This window comes from Apteryx rowi, unplaced genomic scaffold, assembly GCF_003343035.1.
Source record: "Apteryx rowi isolate R43461 unplaced genomic scaffold, aptRow1 scaffold_323, whole genome shotgun sequence".
Classification (NCBI taxonomy): Eukaryota; Metazoa; Chordata; class Aves; order Apterygiformes; family Apterygidae; genus Apteryx; species Apteryx rowi.
The window spans coordinates 218,679-239,847 of NW_020449675.1; the positions used below are offsets into that span (position 1 = coordinate 218,679).

Sequence of the window (21,169 nt, forward strand, 5' to 3'; positions counted from 1 at the left end):
CTGGGCTCCCACCTGACCACCCCCTTGCTTGTAAAGAGCCCGTGAGACACCCAGCCAGGTAGAAGTTTTATTATAAGGACAGAGGTGAAGTTTGTCTTCCCTACTCCACCTCCTCCTCCCCCCATCACAGTTGACTTTAAAGTGCTCATCCTAAATAAGATACAGAGGTCAAATCTGCACTCTAGAATATATTATAAATTATACCATGCATTCATTAACAAAATATACAAAGCCAACAGAAATATATCTTAAGCCTGAGCATACATCATCTAAAATCTAATAAAGAATAAACTAAGCATTAGGGTGGGGGGGAATTAAAAGAAAAGAGCATTTCACACCTCACATTTCAGTCTGCAATGAAGTGTTTTTCCTCAAACCATTTTAGTGTTTTGTTAATTTACAGAAAACATTAAAATTCCTCAAAGTATGAAGATACACTCAGAAAGAACATGTGTCCTGCTGGGAAATCCTGATCAAAAGCAGACAAGCCCACTAGGCTTAGAAACTTCACCAGCCACTGTATTTCATCCATGCCCTTTCCTCCTTGTTCTGGAGGAAGCATAAGCCAAAAGGTACTCAGAACAGTACGCATAAGTCATGGCAGAAAAACAGTAGGTTCAAGTTACAGGAAGATCTTTATGTGGTCCACAGCAGATAAGAGCTATACTGGAGTAAAGATAGATGGGAAACACTGCAAAATAGACCCACTGTATTTCAAAATAAACATTTAAGAGTATTCTATCTTCCACCATCTATAAAAATAGGTTTAAAACAAAAATGGTACGATACATGTTTCTCTTCAATCATTTTTATGGTATTTTAGATAAGGGTATTAAGTCTTTAAGAAATTTACTACTAATGATTACTGGGTCAGTCACAATAATACTAATACTGCTTCAGCTACATCCTGTCACAACAGAAAAACTTTATTTTGAAGCCGCGGTAATATAAAATTTAAGATCAATGGTCTCTTATTGCAACAAGGAAAAAAATGCGCTTGAAAGTAAGAATGTAGCCAACACTGCTGTTGCTTTCAGAGGACTGGCTTCTAAGCAGTTATCTATTGATACACCACTGCACAGCAGTGGATGTTGCTGGTTTCCTGTGATTCTTCAGAATCTAATCTCTTCTTGGTATATTTAAAAAGGGAATTCTCAGACTTCCAAATTAAATATGGGCATCTAAAGCAAAATCTTGTGAGAAACTGAATCCTACAGATATGTCAATGGAAATATGTGGACAGCTAGAACCATTAAGGGTAACTGTACACTTAATACTCTCAAACTTATTCTCAAAATAAACCAGAAGTCACCCAATCCCTACCTCAGGCACTCTTCACATTCCCAAACCTTACTAGAATTTGCACTCCAGTTCAGGTCTGGCTTTCTAAACATTCTTCAATTCCTCTATGTAGTATTAGCAGAATAAAAGGCTTGTGCTACACTGAGTTAGAAAAAAAATAAAGCGGTCAAATCTTTAACCTTTTTACAAACAGTCTCTAAAGGTTCTTAGAAAGGCCTTTCCTACAATTACACTTTAACAAAATATTTTATGTACGCTATATTTTCTGTTAGAGATACATTACTATCATTACTAGAGATAGTTCAATAGCTGCTGGTAAATTCATTTTCATGCTTCATTCTACTACATGAAACAATGACACTCTTGATACTCAGATTAAAAGTGGTTAGACTTTCAGACTTTAGAAGTTGTTTCATGGCTTAAGATGAAAAATGTATGAGCAACCTTTTTCTTCTAAAAAGACTTGTATAGGGTTTAAATATTATATTACTATCATACATCAGGCAAAAGTCAGCTACTAAATCGTATCAGAAGCAACTTGCTAGCTGCAGGCATCTCTTGTATATTAGGCAAGACTACATTTTACAGCAGCATTTGGCATTGGTTCCTCCTCCAAAGCTTGTTAACAATCAACAGGAGTTTCCAGCTGCCTTAAAAATATCTTCACACTCAATAAAAGGGGAAGTTTTCACTTGACTGGAAGTTTAAGTCATTCTGCAGGATTCCCAGATAAAAGGGATTCAGTATCAGATTAGAGACTTAAAGGCTACTCATTTATGAGGTCCAAAGTAAAGTTGACAATCTGGTTTCCAATTGATAAAATGCTGTGACAAGTACCGTTTGACATTTCCATTTAAAAAAAGAAAAAAAAGAAAAAAAGAGAAAAAGAAAAATCAAAAGTTCATTARAGAACCCAAAATTTTTAGCCACACCCCAGAACAGAAAGAAGCTGAGGAGCGGCCTGCTACTGTTGCAGTGTTTAATGAGTCTGCTCAGTGAAGGCGATTCCTCCCTCCACCAGGAAAGTTCAGCATCTACTGCCAGACCAGTCACTGTTGTTGATCTGAAGCAATTCAGTTACCACTTGAACCATATTGTTGTTGTGTTTCTTCAGCAGTTGCAGGTTTAACTGCCTGTCACAGAATCCCATCTCACACAGACTGGATAGAAGAGTGGCAGTGTGCTCTTCTGTAACTGTAGGCTGCTTAAAACAAAAGGAAATTCAGAATTGTTTGCAAGTCTCTCCCCTGAATGCATACTGCGGGTTAGGCTACGCTATGAAGATCTTAAGGTGTAATAGGATCTCTGCAATCTCTGTAATCTCTGCAAACAAACTTTTTTCATTCGTGACCCATTTATTCTTCTAGGGGCACACTGAATCAGCTTCGTCAGTTAAATGGGAGAAGGGCATGTGACACGATCAGATATAGTTATAGTAGCTAAGCCTTGTAAACTGGCTTTGGCCTACTAACAAGTCTTTTAAAAATGAACGTTTAGTTTTAGCTGCAGTGGTCCTTAGTCAGTCTGATAATAAAAATAAATAATAACTAAATAAAGCACCACCACACAATTTTAAGGTCCCAAATAGCCATAGAGAATTCAGTGGAGTGCAGTGGCCAGTAAAGACAGTCAATGTATTACCATTCTTGGAGACAGATTAAAAATAGTGTTCTAAATAAAGTTTACTAGATCTAATCCTACTCAAGACTAGAGGGAAGCTCAGTCTTTGAGCATTCCAATGCATGGACTACATCAAGAAGTAGTACTATACACCATGTTAAAACATTTATAAGATATACACCTGTAATTTTAAGGTTGGCATTTATAAATCTCACACAGTATACAAAAAAAGAAATTTACCTGTTCTATAATGGGCGGCCCAGCAAATAGTGCTTTGTAGGCAGAGGCAGCAACTGACAAAGCTCCTTTAACTAGTCCTCCTGCAATGCTGCTTCCTTGGGGGTGTCTGCAGAGAAGTTAGATATTAATTTACAGTCAGTAAAGTCAAATATATGTTTCAGTTACAGGGTATGTCTCTCCCTGTTAAAGGGCCAATTGAGGTTTAGTTGTTAGTCTGAACGATTCCTTTGGATAATAGGTTGTTTTCTCTATCTGGGAAGCTCATTCCTTCTTTCCTGATACTTAAACTCTGTTTTTATGCTAAAGTACATTAATTTTCTTTCCATAGCATGACTACTGGTCGYAAAGAATTAAGCAAAGAATTTCTCACCCAGAAAAGAGTTCCTCTATACATGGAAGCTGTGCACTACAACATCCATTCCAGGCCAGAGTGACTTCTGTCTGGATTCTTAGCCACTTAAATATTCTGCTCAATGTTTTGTCCGTTTTATTCCTCCAGTCTCAGTATTTTATGTTTAGTTTCGTAGCATAGCTTACCACATCCATATTTCTGGAATCTTCAGATTCAAGGGGGGGGGGRGGGGGGGAGAGGGGAGGAACACTGCAGAATTTTAGGATTCACCTTTTCACCTTGAGTTCATCTTCATTTGCTTTTGCTCACCAGTTCTGGATGATTCCTATTTGTGTCTGAGTAGAAAGTGAGATCTTACAAAAAGAATCTTATATAGTTAAGTATCTGTTTCCTAAAAAGTGTGGTGGTGGTGGAGCCCTTCCTCTAAAAATACTGGCTACATGAGATCTCTAAACCAGTGCTTTTTGCTAGGTGCTTGTGTTAATTTAGCAATTCTTGTCTTAAAAGAGGAGCCATAGAATAAACAATATTTGTGAAAACAGCTACAGTTTCATTACCTTGAGTATTCTGAGCACTTCGGTTTACTAGTTATAAATCCAGAAGATTCTGGTCCATGACTATCTTCACCTCTGGATTCTAGAAGAAAAATCAAATCCTATCAACAGGCACAGTTAATGATGAGTTGGAGAGGCAATTTATGTATATAAATGGAAAAGAGGAGGATTCAGTCTAGAATTAATACTTTCAAATTTAGTTATCTAGATGCAAACCTAGATGTCCAAGATTCTCACTACAGTCAATAGTCAGAAGAATCCCAGAAGTAATTTGGCTGATTAGTCAATGGGTGTCTACTTCAACRTGAGATGAACTGCTGACTGAGCTACCAATGACTGTAATAGCAGTTTAAACACATAGCTCATGAGATCCCTTTCATTACCTTCCTCTGGAACTCAATTTCCCAAACATCTGCAAAGGTCTCTGAGTACTCTCCCACCACTTCTAATGAACCCACCACCTTCCCAAAGCTGATCCCCAAAGCCAAATTATTTCTTCATTCAAGTCTTCCGTATGGTAAAATTTCAATGCCCAGAGAAAACCTGAGCATTGTTACTTGGTAGGTTTCTGCTTTCCTCAAGAATAACAGGATACCAAATCCAATACTAGACACAAGGAGCAGGAGAAAAGGGTACAGACACAGCTGTTAAGCACTGTCAATACCTTCTCTTATTTGATCAAGGGGAGTGGAAGAGACCTCCTCTGAAGCTGGTATGTTTGATTCTTGGAAGACATGATTCTGAAGAGAAGCAAGATTCCTGAGAAGATAAAGCAAAACAATTATGTATGCTTAGAACAAGAGTACTGAAAGTACTTAGGTAAGTCAAGATCTGTAGGAAAAAGGTTCATACATTCCCTTCCTTCCCTCTCTTAGGTTCAGCTAATCAGCAAGTACAAGCTTGTAAGAAGCTCCAGGATTTAGCACATTCACTCTAATATATGTGACACCGTTTTTGTTGCAACAATTTCTATTTGGACACTGAGTTTAAGCACAATGTCCTGCAGAGCCTGCAGCAACTCTAACATAGCCATTTTATTCTGGTCAGAGAATAAAATGCATACATGTGTGTCTGTGGTACGGCATCCATGATCTCTGGGGTCAAAGGTACTACAGCCAATGTTTGTGAGGCTGTCAAAACATCACTGATGCTGTGGCTCTGTGGCTGGCTTCCACCTTCTGGATTCCCTGCTTGTGTTTCAGGTTCTCCTGTTTTTTCCAGACTGGGTTGAGAAAGAGCAGAACTATACATGGACTCCCCTAAAGGACGGCTGGTGTCAAAACACTCGGGGAGAATAATGATATAATCCTCCGATGAAGCAGAAGAGCCTTGACTTTGAACATCATCTGTAGCATCATCGTCATCAGAATTGCCAGACTCACTACAGGTGTTTGCTTTCCCATCAGACAATGGGAGTTCCTCTTAAAAAGAAAAGAAAAAGGTTAAGTATTAAAAAAAGTCCATTTTGTTTGTATAACAAAGACAGTACTCTCCCAGATAAAAAGACAAGTACTCAGGAACAACTGTAAACCCTTGCTGCTGATATTAATGGTATCATTTTTGAGGAGTGGGGCAGGGGTGGGGAGTGTGACAAAGGAATAGATCTTATTAAATTTATGCAGCATTCAACAGGAATAACACCTACACTGAGAAGTTGAAAAGAGAGCAGTTTTCAGCTCTTGAACACCATGCATCAAAAACAGTTCACAGCAAGGAGTACTCTGAAGCTACATGCACAGAGTATGGAGACACCAGCCATGCTTAAGTGTATGAGCACCTATCATATGAGCACCTATCATCTGAACACCTCGCTGGAACCCTTATGTCTCAATTTCACTATGTAACAGAAAGCTGCTAAAATTGCAGTATGTTCAGAGTACTGATACCAATTTTCTAATGCGGTAATGAGGATTAATTTTCTAGAACAGTGTCAGAGATCTTTTTACATCTGAATTTAATTGTAGTCCCTCTTACAGCTGTATCTTATATTCAAAAAGAGAGACTACATCTTTACCTAATTTACTTACCACACACATTTTCTCTCATTGCCTCAAAGTGGTGGAGCTTCACTTCTTTTTTGGAAGTGTAATTAGTTTTTATCCTAGGAGATTCTTCACTTATCACATTACAACTGAAGGCATCTTCTAATGTTTGCAAAGAGTCTTAAAAACCAAAAAGAACCACAATCAGGAAAAACAATTAAAATAATATCACCACCTGCAACACAAGGCAATTTGCAGCAAATGTTTGGCTGCAAAAAAGTGAAGCTACAGAAGCTAGCTAATAGTACCCACTCCGCACAGATTTCCTTTGTGGGGGCTTATGGTCAGGTGCAGCATCCAGGGTTAGAGAGCGAATGACAGTTTCACAGACAAATTGAGTCCCACTCATATCTTCTTCCCCTTCTTCCTGGTTCAATGGATGCTCAGCTCTCATTTTCACCATGCAAGCATCAGCAGTAAAGCAGGTTTCAGTCACTCCTTTGAAAGAAGTGTGACAGATTAATTTCACTATAAGGCAATGTAAATACCAGAAGAATTTTTCTCAACCTGTCCTTCCTGTAAAATGGCTAACTCCAATTCTCAGTGTTACTTCCTTCTCAAAATTGAGAGATTTTAGAGTTCATTTCAAGTTAAATGTGAAAAGAATTTTGAGAAGTATGGAAGCCAGAGCTGGAGTGTTTGAGTATAACCCAGTGTACAAAGTACAAAGAGAAAGTTTTCAATTAATTATCTCAACAATTCTAGCAAACAGACAAATCCAAAGAATTTTTTTTTTCCTGAATTTTAGTTATGTTAGACTCCAATCTCTAAGACAAAGAGTTGTTAGAGACTGCATAATGAGCCAAACGTGTTTTTTTTTCCCACAGAAAAACAAACAACACCCACACACAAGAAAGCCACACACACCACATACGCAGAGGAATTAGAATTCTTTAGGTAACTAGAACATACCAACCTGGTGACTGCACAAAAGTTATGACATACTCCTCCCCACCACCCCCCATCGATTACTGCTTACCAGGCAGTGGTTTAAATCCAGTCCCCTCGTTCTCCTCTTCTATCTGACCTAAGCCAGGTTTCTCCAGTAAGGGGCTATCACGTGGCAAAGGGGACATGCATGGAGTCATGTCTAAAAAACAAAGGTAGCAAAGATAATTGGTACTAAAGAAGTAGGAACCTTCCTTCCCTCTTCCAGGGGGCAACCTTTTAAGAAGTTATCTTTTTTTAGGAATATTTGTTCCAAGACTGAAGAAATTCAGTTACCTTACAAGATACTTTTGGTGAAACAGACAGCTTGCTTTACATTACATTGGCTGAGCAAAGAAAACAGCTGCCTTACTCAATATCTGGGATCTTATGATTTTGGGGATGTGAAGGTGGAGAGAAGTCTAAACTGAAAATATGGAGATCCGCCAAATATCTCTTTGAGGGTGCAGCAAGAATTAAAATGGAAAGACTGGGGAACCAAGACGACACTCACTCTAGCCTGAAGCACAAATAAGCCTTTTGCACAAGTAAGTTCAGCTTTTCATGGAATAAGTAGTAACGCAGAACAGTAAAGACAACACCCCAGAATATCAGAAGGTCCTTACCAACTGGAGTATTGTGTGGCACTCGCTCCAATTCCTGTACAATATTAATATCCAGTAGCTCAAAGGACAGTAAATCCTATAGAAAGAAATCCCACACAGTTTTTAATTAGTAGATCCTGAACTGGAATCTCATTTGGTGCTTCTCAGCATCAGATCCCATTATTTTACAAGTAAATCTACCCTATTTTGGTAGGTACTTGGCATGATCTCAGACAGAGGGCAGTTTTGCCATAGGTCCATCTGCATCATAGAAGACAGTATATAAACTGGGTCAGGAAGAGTGAAAGCTAGAGTATTCCTTTGTTAAAGGTTACAGAAAGACCCAACCCAGCAATTCATCATGGAAGGTATGTGCAGGACAGAAGATCCTCAGTACAGTGCCAGTCAGTTGCCAGTACTGATTCAGGGAAATAGTTCTGCTATATAAAATGCAATATACTATCCTGAAAACAAGGAGTGGCAATTCTAAAGCTCAAACTATCTATTCTTATGAATGGCTATGTACCTAGATATCAAAACCAAGATGCAACTAAGCATTTGTTTCATCTCCACCTGAATTCTAGTACTTACCTGTGCAGTGAGGAGATCAACTGATGGGATATAAAATTCTCTCTCACTTGGCAGATTTCTGATCTTTAAAGGAATATTTGGTAGAGGTATTTCAGCCTGCTCCATGACTTCGCCCATCAGTTGGGCATCTGCTTCTGTCCTCAGGGAGGCATCCTGCAAAAGCAAACAGTATCCCAGAGCACATTAGGCAGATAGCAAACAAAATAGTTACATAAAATGTAAAGTCTGAGCATTGCATATAACAACATAAGTAACTTGAAAAAGAGACTTAATTCAACTCATTTTAGGGCCATAAGGACAAGATTCAGAGTGAAGGGGAACCCTGCAACGTTGCAGTTTGCTCAAAAACTAGATAAATAGCTGCAACAGACTGATAACCAATCCCATGCCTGTCAAAGAAAGAACTACTACTTCAGAACTTACTACTGCAGTAAAGGCAGTGTTTCTCTTTTCTATAGAGAAAAAAAAACAAAAAACAAACAAAAAACCAAACAACTAAAGGAATCCCAAAAGATCAATACAGTTAGGGACAGTCACTGTGCTGAACAATATAAACTGCTCCTTCTACTAGGCAATTCACAGTTGCTTCAAGAACAGGTTGAGATACTTGCCTGCTTGTTACTGGAAGCTTTATCCTTTTGATGGAAGTCAGAATCCTTCCAATTGCTCTCTAGACAGTCAGTAGCTGGGGAGGGATCCACAACAATACTGCACCAGATCCTGGGCCCAAACTGTTCCCCTCTGTGTGACAGTCTCCAGTGAGATGTGTAGGTTCCTTCTATATTGGGAGCCACAAACTCAACTGAAACAGTTCCTACTTGCCCTGATGGAAGGGATGGTACCAGCACATCCTTTTTTTCAGAAGATGCCAGGGTCAAGTTTCCCCACATAAGTTTCAGCTGAAATAAAAAGAAAAAGCAAAAATGAAGTTTACCAGCAGCCTCCCTTCTCTATGCTCAGCAGCTGTACGAAGCCTCTCAGCAGATAAACTTGAAATGCTCCTTAATTCCCACAGTTTGCAGAGAAGCTTGCATTTTCCCCACACTAGTCACAGTCACTGCAGAGTGAGAAGATATCCATCTTTCAATATGAACTTGATCTACACTCAAAGAAGGCAGGCTTTTTAGGAGTCAGGAAGGCAAGCTACCTATTATAACAAGGTTAAACTGTAACATTAGAACAGCACTAGAAGACCTTTTCAGCTATGTTAATCTTGATTGCTTCCCTCATACTCTGTAGCTGTAAGCAGTATCCAAGACAACATATTACCCTAGAACTAACAAGCCAAGTGAAATCATGAACTCGAATCTCAAAACATACAAACATTATCTTCCAGAACTATTTAATGAGTAAAAGCAATAGCAAAGGAAAGATACCTTTGTATCTGAGCTCCATTCGACATTGCCAGTATTTTTCATTCGCCAGTGTTTGATAAACCTTGTTCCTGGCTGCAAGTGAGTCCCATCTGGCAAATTCTCATCCACAAATACTGCACTCAATGTTGGGACAATTGTTTGGAAGGGCTGGCTAGAACTCCTGGGTTTGGGGTGGGTGGAGGGAAGAAAAAACAACAGCTTAGTGGCTTCTGCAGGTATTTCACTGACTAAAACGGAGGAAATTTAGTTCATCTTCTTCAAGCTGTGGTACAGCTTCAAAATTCTAACATTTTTTGCTACTCTTTCCATCATAACTCTAAACATCACGCAGTATTGTGCTTTCCTTTGCTTGAACACATCAAAATGAGATTTGGTCATTTGGAAGACTATGTATTATAATTACAGTACTCAAGTTCAAGAGAGAAGAGTTCACTCTTCAGTTGATTTGCTTTAGTCTTATAGCACTTTGGCCTACACTCTACAGTGTGCTCGAAGGACTTTTTTTTTCCAGTCTGAACTCCAGTGTTTGTCTTCACAGAGAATCTAGTAGGATTGACTAATCTGTAACGGGGGAAAAGTTTCATTTAAACCACAAAAAAATGGCAGGTGCCTGAAGAACCACAGTCAAAACTAGATGTTAAATTGTCATTCCCTGCTATGTATTTTCCCCGTTTTTGATAGGCAGGTTCAAAACTCAACATAGCTCAGGAAATATGAGAGCAAATTTAGCAGCCTTTAGTTCATGCTGTTTTAACAGCTGAAATTCAAATGGCTATTCTGTTAGAGAATGAAGTTACTTTATCTTTCTGATGTTGAATCAAGGACTGTGTTATAGTCCAGCGCTGGCGTCTTGTACCTTGGCCTCACAAGCAACATTGTTTTTTAGTAGGATGCCACAGTTTTTCCCTGAAGGGAACTCAAAAACAGGTGTAATAGAAAGCTTCACTGTCAGTTTGGGTGCAATGAAAAAGGACTGGTGAAGCAGCTTTTATTAATGCCAACTTTCAAATATCTAAAAGAAAAGAAAAAAAAAAAATCACTGCTAACTTTGGTCTGAATTCTGTTTCTGTAGTAGTTCTGTTCAGCTGACAGGAAGCAAAAATGGCTATTTTAAGTTCTCCACAGGTAGAAGTAACTCTCAGAAATGCCCTAATTGGAAGGGATGAATTAAATAAACTGTACAAGTTTTATACCTGTACATTCATAAAACCAAACAGATGGGAAAATGTAATGCAGTCTGCCTTGCATGAAAGGTTGTTGTCTAACATGCCACAGCCTAAGTCCATTAAAAAAAAAAAAAAAAGAGAGAGGGAGAGAGAGAGAGAGAGAGAATGAACATAAGCATGCAGAATATACTTGACTTCAAGAGGAAAGAATCAGGAAGATAGACTCTTTAAAGGTACCAACAACCTTGATTTATACTCTGTGTTTGAGCATGTGTGTATATAAGCCTGGGCACACCCCTTCCTCCTATAGCTGCATAAACCTGTTTAAGTTTTCAGTAATAAACATCAGTTGCTTTCTTTGTTTGTCCCACACTCCTCCCAGGAAAAACCCTCCACCCTGCAAATTTCACTTAGACAAAATTCTCATGGAGTCCAATCGCAAATGATACTTTAAATGAGTGACTGATTTCATAATCTTCTGTTACTTTAACTTGGTTCCATCATTTCTTAGTGTAACTAAAAAAAAATGCTCAGATAACATCCCTTACATGAAGGGTTGGAGACTCTCAGACTTCAGAGTAGACGAACCACTAGTTTCCAAGACATGGACAGAGTTCCACAGATGAATTTTCCTGTGCAATTTGAGCTGCTTTTTGAGCTCTCGGACTTCTGCCTTTCGTTGTTTCTTCTCTGCTCGTAATCTTTGCTTTTCTGCCTTCAGAAATCTTTTGTCCATCTGTTTCTGGAGCCTGTAGAGAGAGTAAGCCACCTGGTTATAATATACTAAGTTGATTATAATTTAACTTCAGCCAACACAGTCTTAAGTCTCAAAGAGAACACTTCAGGGAATGTCTCATTCTTCTAGACTGGATATTCATGATTTTAAAGAATATCTTCATAGTGGCTGGTGAAGATACTTAGCATGGCCTCAGTTAAAGTGCAAACCTAAAGACAGATTAGTATACACTGCTCAAAGAAACAGCAAGGTCTCAAAGTTTGCAACCCCTCCTACTACACAAAAGTCTCTACTACACAGGATAACTATCTTTTCTATTTTCTTAAAAAAAGCTCCATAAGAGTCTTGGACTTAAGCTATTTATAAAGTACATTGCTATTTTCAGCCACTTACACTACATTTTCAGAGCACCATTTCCATTTCTTACAGTCCTCTCTAAATCTAGATTCATAAAAAACAGAATAGCACCCCAATACAAGTGTTTCCACTTTGCTATCAGGATAATCTTGTCAAGGACTGACACATGCCACCATTTACCTAACTTGCTCCAGAGTAGCAGGGAGGCGAGGTGAAAACTGTGCAAGGCCGTAATTCTCAGCAATACATAGCATAGGTCTTCGCAGCTTTAACAAGACATGATTGGGATCATGTGCATATGTTCCTGCTTCACACTGTTCACAGATATTGTAGGCTGGACAAAGGCTGCAAAGCAGAGAAGGCAGAAGATTACTGAGAGACAGACAAAGAATTAGTGCACTAGAAAGATATGGAAGGATAATTAACCCAAGAAATGAACTCAGTATCAAACCATCACTGTAAGTAGCAACTGAGTGAAACAGAAGCTGGCTCTCAGATGGACATCAATACCTGGAACCTCTCCTCTTGTCAAAGCTGGAAGACAGTACCCATTTTCTTCCTGAGTACACATTGAAAAACATGATGTTTTCTTTAGCACAAGCAACGGACAATGGATTGTTGCTATAAAGGATAGCAAACGTTATACTGAAATCCAATGCCAGAAACAGCATTGTACTGGGAAGGGAAGGATAAGTCAACTGAAGCTTTCATCTATCTTTCAGGGATGTAAAGCAGGTAGCGCTGCAGGAACAACACTGGTAAGAACAGATTGCCTCCTGCTGCTAATAACAAAAACATCCAAAGGAAAACCCCTATTGGCATCCCAGTCACTGCTGTTGCCTAGTCTTGAAGTAGTTATCTTTACAGCAACTGCCTCATTCAAATAAAACCTCACTTYAGATGCCTCACTTATTAATTACTTATCAAAACATAGTTCTTATTAACTAATTGACAACAGGGAATGTATTTAAAAAGCATGACCTCTCAATCTCACTGATTGGCAGAGCCAAATAATGGATTTTTAAAAACTGGTTATTATAAGAAGTTGTCCCCCATCCACTTTTCCCCCCCTAAAGTTCACTGAACTGAAACATTTTCCTTTGCAATTACAGCATTAGTGTTAAATGCTAAAAAGTAAGAACATTTTTTGAGGATATAAAAAAATGTTAAAGTTCTTCTACATTATTTTAATATTCATATTTTATCAAAGCAGTATCAATCTTGCTCTTATATAGATAAGGATTAATCGCAACAGTTGAGAACATAAGCTGTTTACGAGACACATACTAGGGATCCCAAAATGCATATCATGCTACACAGACTAGCCGTATGGAAGTCTATGACACCAGAAGAGTTTCTCAAATTCTCATTCACATGCCTTAAGTGTTAGATTTCCCACATACCCATCTCTTATCAGATTTTTACCTGCACTGATAGCGGACTCCAATGATTCGGGCCTGACAGTTGCAGCAGGAGATCAGCCAGTCACACTGGCTGCCATTCTCTGACTTGGTCTCCGAAGTTGGAGGTGCTGCTGTAATGGAGCTCTCAGAAAAATCTGCAGGCTGACTGTGATGAACAAGCTTTTCATATAGCTTCTGCTCAAGTTTCTCAACAGTTTCTTTAACTACCTGTTCCCTGAACTGAAAAAAACAAGGTAGTCATGAATGGGACTCACCTATGCAGCTTCAGAAATTTGACTGCATTGCCCCAAATCTCCCACCTCATAATTCATAAAGCAGTTCAGAGTCCACCCCCCTACAGCACATTCCAGATCAAATTGAACAAGTATCACGTTCCTCAAAGATGTGGATTTTAGAAAATACTAGCCCTCAGGTTTATCAAGCCAAATTTGAAGTTCATATACTCATGCTCACAGTATAATTATTACAATAATTCCATAGCTTTGCACAAAATGAAGCACACGAATCTCCTAGACAACTAACAGATCTTCAACACTCCTTTCTAGAGTCTCTGTTCATCTCTAAGTCCTGACTTCATCCACTAAGAATATTTTAAATACAACCATTTACTTCCCCAATGTACGCAAACTCTTTAGTTTGTACTCAGAGCTTGCAAAGGAAGGGAAAACTCTAGAAAAAAAACTTAAAGATAAATGCATATACTATTGCATCATCGTACCTTTAAGTTTCAAGAAGTCACTAGCTGAYTAATTCTTATCATTCTTAGCTAGCTGCTTCTCAGTCTGTGATATTTATTGCTGCTCAAAACAAATTAACACACATTTTACCAATCTATAGGTCATACTCATTGGCCTCTTGGAAAGTATTTTCTTAAAGTGAACAGTCAAGGAAAGCAAGGTCATTAAATGCTGTGCTTCAAATCTCAGGAAACCCTAAGTATTAGTATTACCCCACTGAAACTGGTCAAACAAGATTCTCCAAAAGCAACACCTTATTTCATGCTCTATCTCATGATGACTACCCATTAAAGTTCCTATGGCTGTCTGAAATACAACATGGATTCCAGCAGAAGAATTTCAAAACACCAAATGGAAGAACATCTAAACTACTCCAGCCTTTGTCAAAAATACTACTACTCAAAACTATACTCAAACCTATCAAATGTATAAACCAAACACAATCCAGGTGTGACAAGAAATATCATGTATCAATTTTTAAGGTAGCATCTATACTTTAAGAGTGTAATGGCATCTAGATAGTCCATGCCCGATTTCCGTTTATCCCCACAAAAGCCATGGGATTAGATGCCTAAATGCACTTTAAGAACTTGCTCAAAAGTACTGAGAGCAAATGTGATCAGCTGTATAAAGTTAAGCATCACAAATATCTTYTCCACCTATAATCTCTTATGTAATCCTTTAAGAACACTAAAATCCAGAAGAAAACGCACTTACTGTTTCCAAGTAGCTAGTAAACCATTCTGGAGGATTTTCATTTCTTCTTCCTTTTCTGTTGTGATTCAACTTTTGCTGGGAGGGAGGGGAAAAAAGTCACAAATGGTAAGTATGCAAAGTTGTAAACAAACCAATACAGCAAGTAACCACTTTCAAATAGCTCTCCCCTCAAGTAGCTTTCCCCAAACAGCATTTCAAGATTTCAGGAGAACAGTGAAAAAGTCACACAAGCAAGCCACTAGGATTGTCCTGAAAGATTTCTGCCTTATTAGCATTTGAGTGGAATTACACATCAAAGCCAAAGAAAGTCAACCAGAAGTTACCAGCTGGTAATCAGGGCTTCAAGAGTCAGATTGTTTTGTTTTTCAAAATATTGAAAAACAGTCAGCATTAAAGAACCTGTATTTCTAAATCCTGCATCAAATCGTCCTCTTGAAGACATTCAATTTTGCTACCTTCAATCAGTACAGATAGCTGCAAATCACAACCAAGTTGTGAACAAAGTTTTCATATATGGGTAAAGATGATAACCAGTCTGTGAAGTGAGTTACACTTAGCATTTTTTTTTTTTTAAATGAATACATAGTCCAGCTCTGCATCCTACCTGATTTGTTACCTCCTTTTCATTTTTTATGTCTTCCTCTAATCCCGGAGCTATCATGGAATAGTGCGAGAGAGGTTTCCTCCTGTCTTTAAGGACAGCCAACTTTTCTGACACAGCGTTTTCACACAGTTGCAGAGGACAAGAATATGAAGTTCCTTCTGGAGAAGGGTTTCCTTCGTACACGTTCATCTGGAGTCGATTTCCTTGTTTAACTGCAATCTAAGTGAACAGTGCATGCACTATTTTCTCCAATTGCAAGTAACATACAAAATTCTATTATAATGCAACACTATACTGCACTGAAGAAATTGGGGGGGGGGGAACAAGAAAATTGAGTAACATGTCAAATTACAGTCAGTTGATATTTTATTCTACCTTTTTAATTATACATTTGCTTACTAGAAAGTTTATGATAAGTGAAAAGTTAATTAGGCAGATATTCTGCAGGACTTGAGTCTATAATGAAGCTGTTTATGTAAGCCAGTAAACAGAGAACTTTTGTCCAGGAACTCACAGTAAATTTTTATTTATGAGCATTTTCAAGTGACTCTCTGATTAGAAATTGAGAGCACGAACAAAAGTTCTGAAAACATTAGTACCATACTAATTAATAAGAGAAATACATTTCTTATTTGGTCTAAAAATTAACTACTTAAGTAACTAAGCATTCTACCAATGACATTTTTATTGCCTGGAAGTACAAAGCTGGAGTCTTTGTTTGGCAAGATTTTTAAAGGGATCCTGTAGGAGCCCAACATCTTCAAACATAGAGGTTTACTGTCTAAGCATTTGAGAAAGCCAGTCATTTGGCCAATGAATTGTGTGTTCATGACCCTGAATCACAACCACCTACTGAACTGATTCATACAAATCAAAATTAGTCTGGATGGGGGGRAAAAAAAAAAAACATAGTGAAACATTCAAGTTAATGTCCACAGCTAGAAGATGGAGCAGTTTGATTTCTACAGGTAATGCTGGATTTTCTCAGCTACACTAATTTTCACAGGAGAAAGTTTAATGTATTTAAAAGGTCAAAGAGGCCAATTACCTTCAGAGCTTCTTCATATTCCTCTAAAGAAAARCAAAGAAAAAATGTGAATTTTTGCCTATCTTAAATAATACATGTAATTTTAGTATATGATATTTGGGAGCCCTTATGTTGAGGAATGTCTTTCATACCTTCTTTCACCACTAGCTTTATTTTTAAACAATTTACAGAGGTTATACATATGGTGACAGGCAAACATGCGTTCACAGCCTACAGATTTAACATTCCATTCAGCAACTCCTCATTTTCAAAAATTCACTTCCTATGGATCAAGAATTCTTTCCTTTGGGAAGGATTTGACCCCCAGTCATACATAAAACCCATAATCACCCAGCAAGCATTCTCGTCTGCTTCTTCAAAAACCTAAACAGTTGGGGTCTGTTTACAAATCTTGTTTCACTTCAGGAAAGCAGTAGCTCACCTTTGCTGTTCACAGAGACCTGCAAAGAGAAAAAGCAGTAAGAGCCACTGATATAATTCGTGTGATTCCTTTTTAAGTTTAATGTGTTTTCAAAATAAATCTATTTTTATTCAGATTTTCTAAAATGCCACTATCTTTCTTCATATATTTGTTATTTAACACTGCCATATTTAACTATTAACCTATATTGTGACATTTTGGAGCAGAACATGTTCTTTATTAGATTTGCACAATGAGTGAGGTCCCTGGCACTACTGCAATCCAGAACAAGCATGCTTTCATCTACTGTACATAAGCTGGAGAAGATTCTGCGAATATCACTGGGCTCCCTATACACATAAATACCAGTTGGACACAGGTGCTACTAACACCCAGCATGCAACACTTTGTTTTCTTGATTTAGATACAAGCCAACCCCATCATCTACTGCTGCCCATTTATCAATCATGCACACAGAAATCACTAGTACAAGAACCTAGTTAATCACTACAGTGTTCCATGATTCTGAACTCTATTAGTATTTAAGAGAGACCTTTAACAGATGCAAGTATATATTTGTATAGATACAGATTAGAAAATAAGGAGAGAATCTTTCCCTGAAATGTTTCTGGAAACATCCTGTCATTTCCCCTCAGGTGAAAAAAGTTGCGATCTCCACAACTTAGAGCTATGAATCAAACAGCAGAACACAGATTTTGCAGATGTAATGTTCAGTTTTAGAGCTACATTCTAATCTAAATCTCTAAATAAACAAAGACTATCAGCTGGCAAGGTTATGCCAAGCAGGAAGTTACTCAATGTGAACAACTAAAAGTAACCAGTTTCCTTTTGAGTCAGTAATCTGCTTAGAGATTACAGCATTGGAATAAAACAAGCAGAGGRTTTGAGCACACCAGATCACTGAAGTAAACATATACAAGTGACAGGAAACCTACATTTTTCAGGGGAAGGGGTATAGATTGAAGAGATAGGGCTTTGCCATGGTTGTGAACACAAACAGTTACAACCACCTGATTCTGACTAAAAAACAAACAAACAAAAAACCCACACAACTCAACAGGAGCATCCCTTCCTCAGAGCACATAGAACCACTGACTGTTTCTACTGGGCTACAGAGGTGGGAAAGAGAAAGGCAGCAACTTCTAAAGAATGTTTTAAAATAAGAATACTATACTAAGAGGGAAAACAGAGGACTAGTAGCTATTCTCTTCTCAAAGGGACAAAAAAAGTCACCTCTGATCCGTGAAACCTAAGCTCCTGAAGGACCCAGTACAAACTATCAAGAAGCAGAAAGGCTCACACCACCAGCCATACTTTGATATGTGCAGGAAAACAATACATATATACATATATATACCTCATCATTATCCTCATCAACGTATTTGATCTGAATGTTGTTCAGGTCAAATGAAACCTTCACCTGCAAGTAAAAAGAATACATGAGACAGGACTATGGCAGTTCTCAGTTAATCATGATTAATCGGAAAAATGGTTTAACCCTCCTGCCACTTCAGAAGAATGCGCCTAGTAAAACATCATTTATTTCAACTGAAACTGAAGTCCAACAACACTGTCCCCTATGCCTTGCCTCCAAACTTTACTAACTTTCTATAATGAAAGTGAGAAATAAGTTTCTTTCCTGTTTTTTCCTTCCCTAGTTAATGTTTACTCCCAAAGTCAAGAGCATTTAATAACCTTTCCATTTTAAGAGGACTTGCTCTGGGTTAATGAACTCAGTCATGATAAACACTCCAATACACAGAGGCCAAAGCCAATAACCTTGAATGCTAACTTACGTAAAAAGACCACCTGGAAGACAGCATACACACATGAGCAGCCTTATTTCACAAACCTATTTGTGTTTTGAGAAACTAGGAWTAATTCAAGTACCAAAAAGAGCAAAGTAGCTCATGCTATTATTCGCTGGCTGATGCGCTATAGATATGTAATGTGTTATACGTACCTATTTCAGAATGATGAGAAAAAGCTATTTCTGTATTTTGCATTAATAGGACAGGTGCAACAATATCAAATGAACCATAAGCAAAGGCAGTTGTTTCCCTGTGTTGAATAACAGTCTTTGAGGCTCATGTGTGCTTTTATATCATTTACCTATACAAGCCATATTTTTCCTCAAAAGAAGAGTCTTTCAGAAAAAGATTGCTATGTACGAGATACATTCTGCTAGTCTGGATCTAACAGAAGGACACTAGCAGCCTTAGAAGATTAACAGATGGTTGGGACTTACATAGCAGCATGTGAGCACAACRGAATAGCTACGATCATTATAGAATGTATGTGCTACAGGCAGACTCTTCAAAAATAATATCTCCCAAATTAGTATTTGTGAGAGTGCACTAAGAGAACCAAGAAGAAACTGCAGTTTCAAGCATTTCTCTACATTGAGTTTTTTGAGAACAGTTTATGGTAATAGACAATCTAGAAACAGACACCTGGTAATCCCGTACACATTTAACAATACGGACACCAGACACATGTAACAATACAGTAAAGAAATAGGAAAGACAGTTAATCTCATACTGCCTTAAGACAATACATTTACACAACAGTGCAGAGAGATGCAATGGTACTTCCTTGGGTAGAGAAGTGACATTATTGTAATGGAACACCACACTTGGAACAAACGCACCCTGACTCTCATACTACATAAGATTAAGGGCAACGCCATGTTCACACAGCAATCTGCTTTCAGCTTTGATGCAACTAGGATTCCAACTACTTCAGACGTTCCGGTAGCATCTACTTGCCACCAAGTATTTTAAATCAGAACCAGATCCTCTTCTACAGGATTGAAACACAGCGAGGAGCAAATATGATACAGTTCAGACTCTGAAAGCGAGTAATACACAATGCAGGAACCTCCAATGACATACATTGAATACATCAGTTAAAAGAAAAAAAGAGACAGAAAATAAAACATTGTTCTCAAAGTTGCATCTTAAGAGGTTTTAATCAAGCTAAATAAAAACCAGAACAGTTGCTACAGAATGGAGGTGGGGAAAAAAATAAAAAAATCACTGCAACTTCATCATAAACAAGAGAATCCCTACTGCACAATATCAATCTCACCCTCGGAGGAGTTTTCGCTAAACAGCACTGGAAATAAACATCCAAACAGAAATCCTTTGGAATAGTTACCTAGTATATAATATGCAGAACATCATAAGAAGCTGTCTAAGTGTGCATGACCTACTAACAAAATAAACAATTATATCCAAAGTAGTACACATGAGGCACCAGGAAGCAAGCAAGAAAAAAAAAAGTATATTAGCAACTCAGTGTCCCAGAGAGCAAAGGTAGGTCTTCATGAAAATTCTCTACAAGAAACAGAAAAAAGTTATTTCGCCAGATCTACCTGAATGGGAATAAGAACTGAAGATAGTAGGCACAGCCAAGTACTTTACAGTGAAACAGTGCCAAAACCAAATATCTGTGAGGGTAGAAAAGAGCAAAGCACATAGCTAGGACCACCTGCTCACAGAAAAAAGAAGCGACCCATTAAAAGTTCTATCCAAAAGAGTGTTTTCGCTCCATAGCGAGTATAAAACAGGAGTAGAAGTTCCTGTCAACACCAAAACAAAAGCGACGACCACAGCAGAGTGAAAGGGCTCTGCAAGGGGGGCGCGGCGGAGAAGGCGGGAGGGCAGCGGCCGGGCCCCGGGAGGCCCTCCGCGGGGGCAGCGCTCACCATGGCCTCCACGTCCGCCCACGTCGTGTGCGCCGAGTTCGACACCAGGAAGCTCTGGGTCTCGCCGCGGCAGCTCACGCAGAGGTTCACCTGCGCCTCCATGCCGCGCTCCTGCGGAGGCAAAGGAGCCGCGTCAGGCCGCCCGGCCGCCACCGCGGGGCCCGGCCGCCGTCGCCCGCTCCTCGCCGGGGTGACGGCCCTAACATGGCGGACCGACCCCGGCCTGCCCCGCGCCCTCGGCGCGCCGCTACTGGCCGCCACGCCTGCCACTCACGCGCTGCGCAGCCCTGACTGGCCAAGGGGCGGCGCCAGGCGCTCTGGAACCAAAACAATAAACAGAGCCAGGCGGCCGGAGCCGGGCGGGCGCGGCGCGAGCGGACACTCACTTCCGAGGCTGCGCTACGGCTCCCGCCACCGCCCACAACTGCCGCGCCGCGCCCAGCCTGCCTTCTCCCCCTCCGCGCGACTGCTGGCGCCCCTACGCACTCCCCAGCCGCACCGGTCACAGTGCCCGCCCCCACGCGATGAAGTCAGTAAGCGTAGGGGTCACGTGGGGGTGGCAGAGCCAATCAGCCATCCCCTTCTCTACACCGCCCCGCCACAGGCGGGATGGGAGCGTCACGCGGCGTAAAAGAGCGAAT

The 21,169-nt window shown here is 39.3% G+C and overlaps 1 protein-coding gene across 7 annotated transcripts; it reads right to left on the minus strand.

Moving 5' to 3' along the window:
* Positions 1-53: 53 nt before the first annotated feature.
* On the minus strand, positions 54-21,052 carry NBR1 (NBR1, autophagy cargo receptor). 7 transcript variants are annotated; one of them, XM_026071279.1, is made up of 22 exons: positions 21,028-21,052; positions 20,529-20,639; positions 18,177-18,239; positions 16,820-16,838; positions 16,399-16,421; positions 15,351-15,569; positions 14,747-14,821; positions 13,294-13,511; positions 12,049-12,213; positions 11,324-11,524; positions 9,610-9,769; positions 8,845-9,132; positions 8,234-8,386; positions 7,664-7,739; positions 7,090-7,200; positions 6,363-6,548; positions 6,096-6,230; positions 5,132-5,489; positions 4,733-4,827; positions 4,072-4,150; positions 3,163-3,268; positions 54-2,506 (listed from the first exon to the last, which is right to left on the minus strand). In XM_026071279.1, the coding sequence occupies exons 2-22, from the start codon at positions 20,628-20,630 to the stop codon at positions 2,330-2,332; spliced, it is 3,009 nt and encodes a 1,002-aa protein (XP_025927064.1). In that variant the 5' UTR covers positions 20,631-20,639; positions 21,028-21,052; the 3' UTR covers positions 54-2,329. The 7 variants fall into 7 exon arrangements, 6 of the variants coding, with proteins under 6 accessions (XP_025927064.1, XP_025927069.1, XP_025927065.1 ...); XM_026071284.1 differs by lacking the exon at positions 21,028-21,052 and adding an exon at positions 20,915-21,008; XM_026071280.1 differs by lacking the exon at positions 21,028-21,052 and adding an exon at positions 20,915-21,001 and having other exon boundaries at positions 54-2,503.
* Positions 21,053-21,169: the final 117 nt, after the last annotated feature.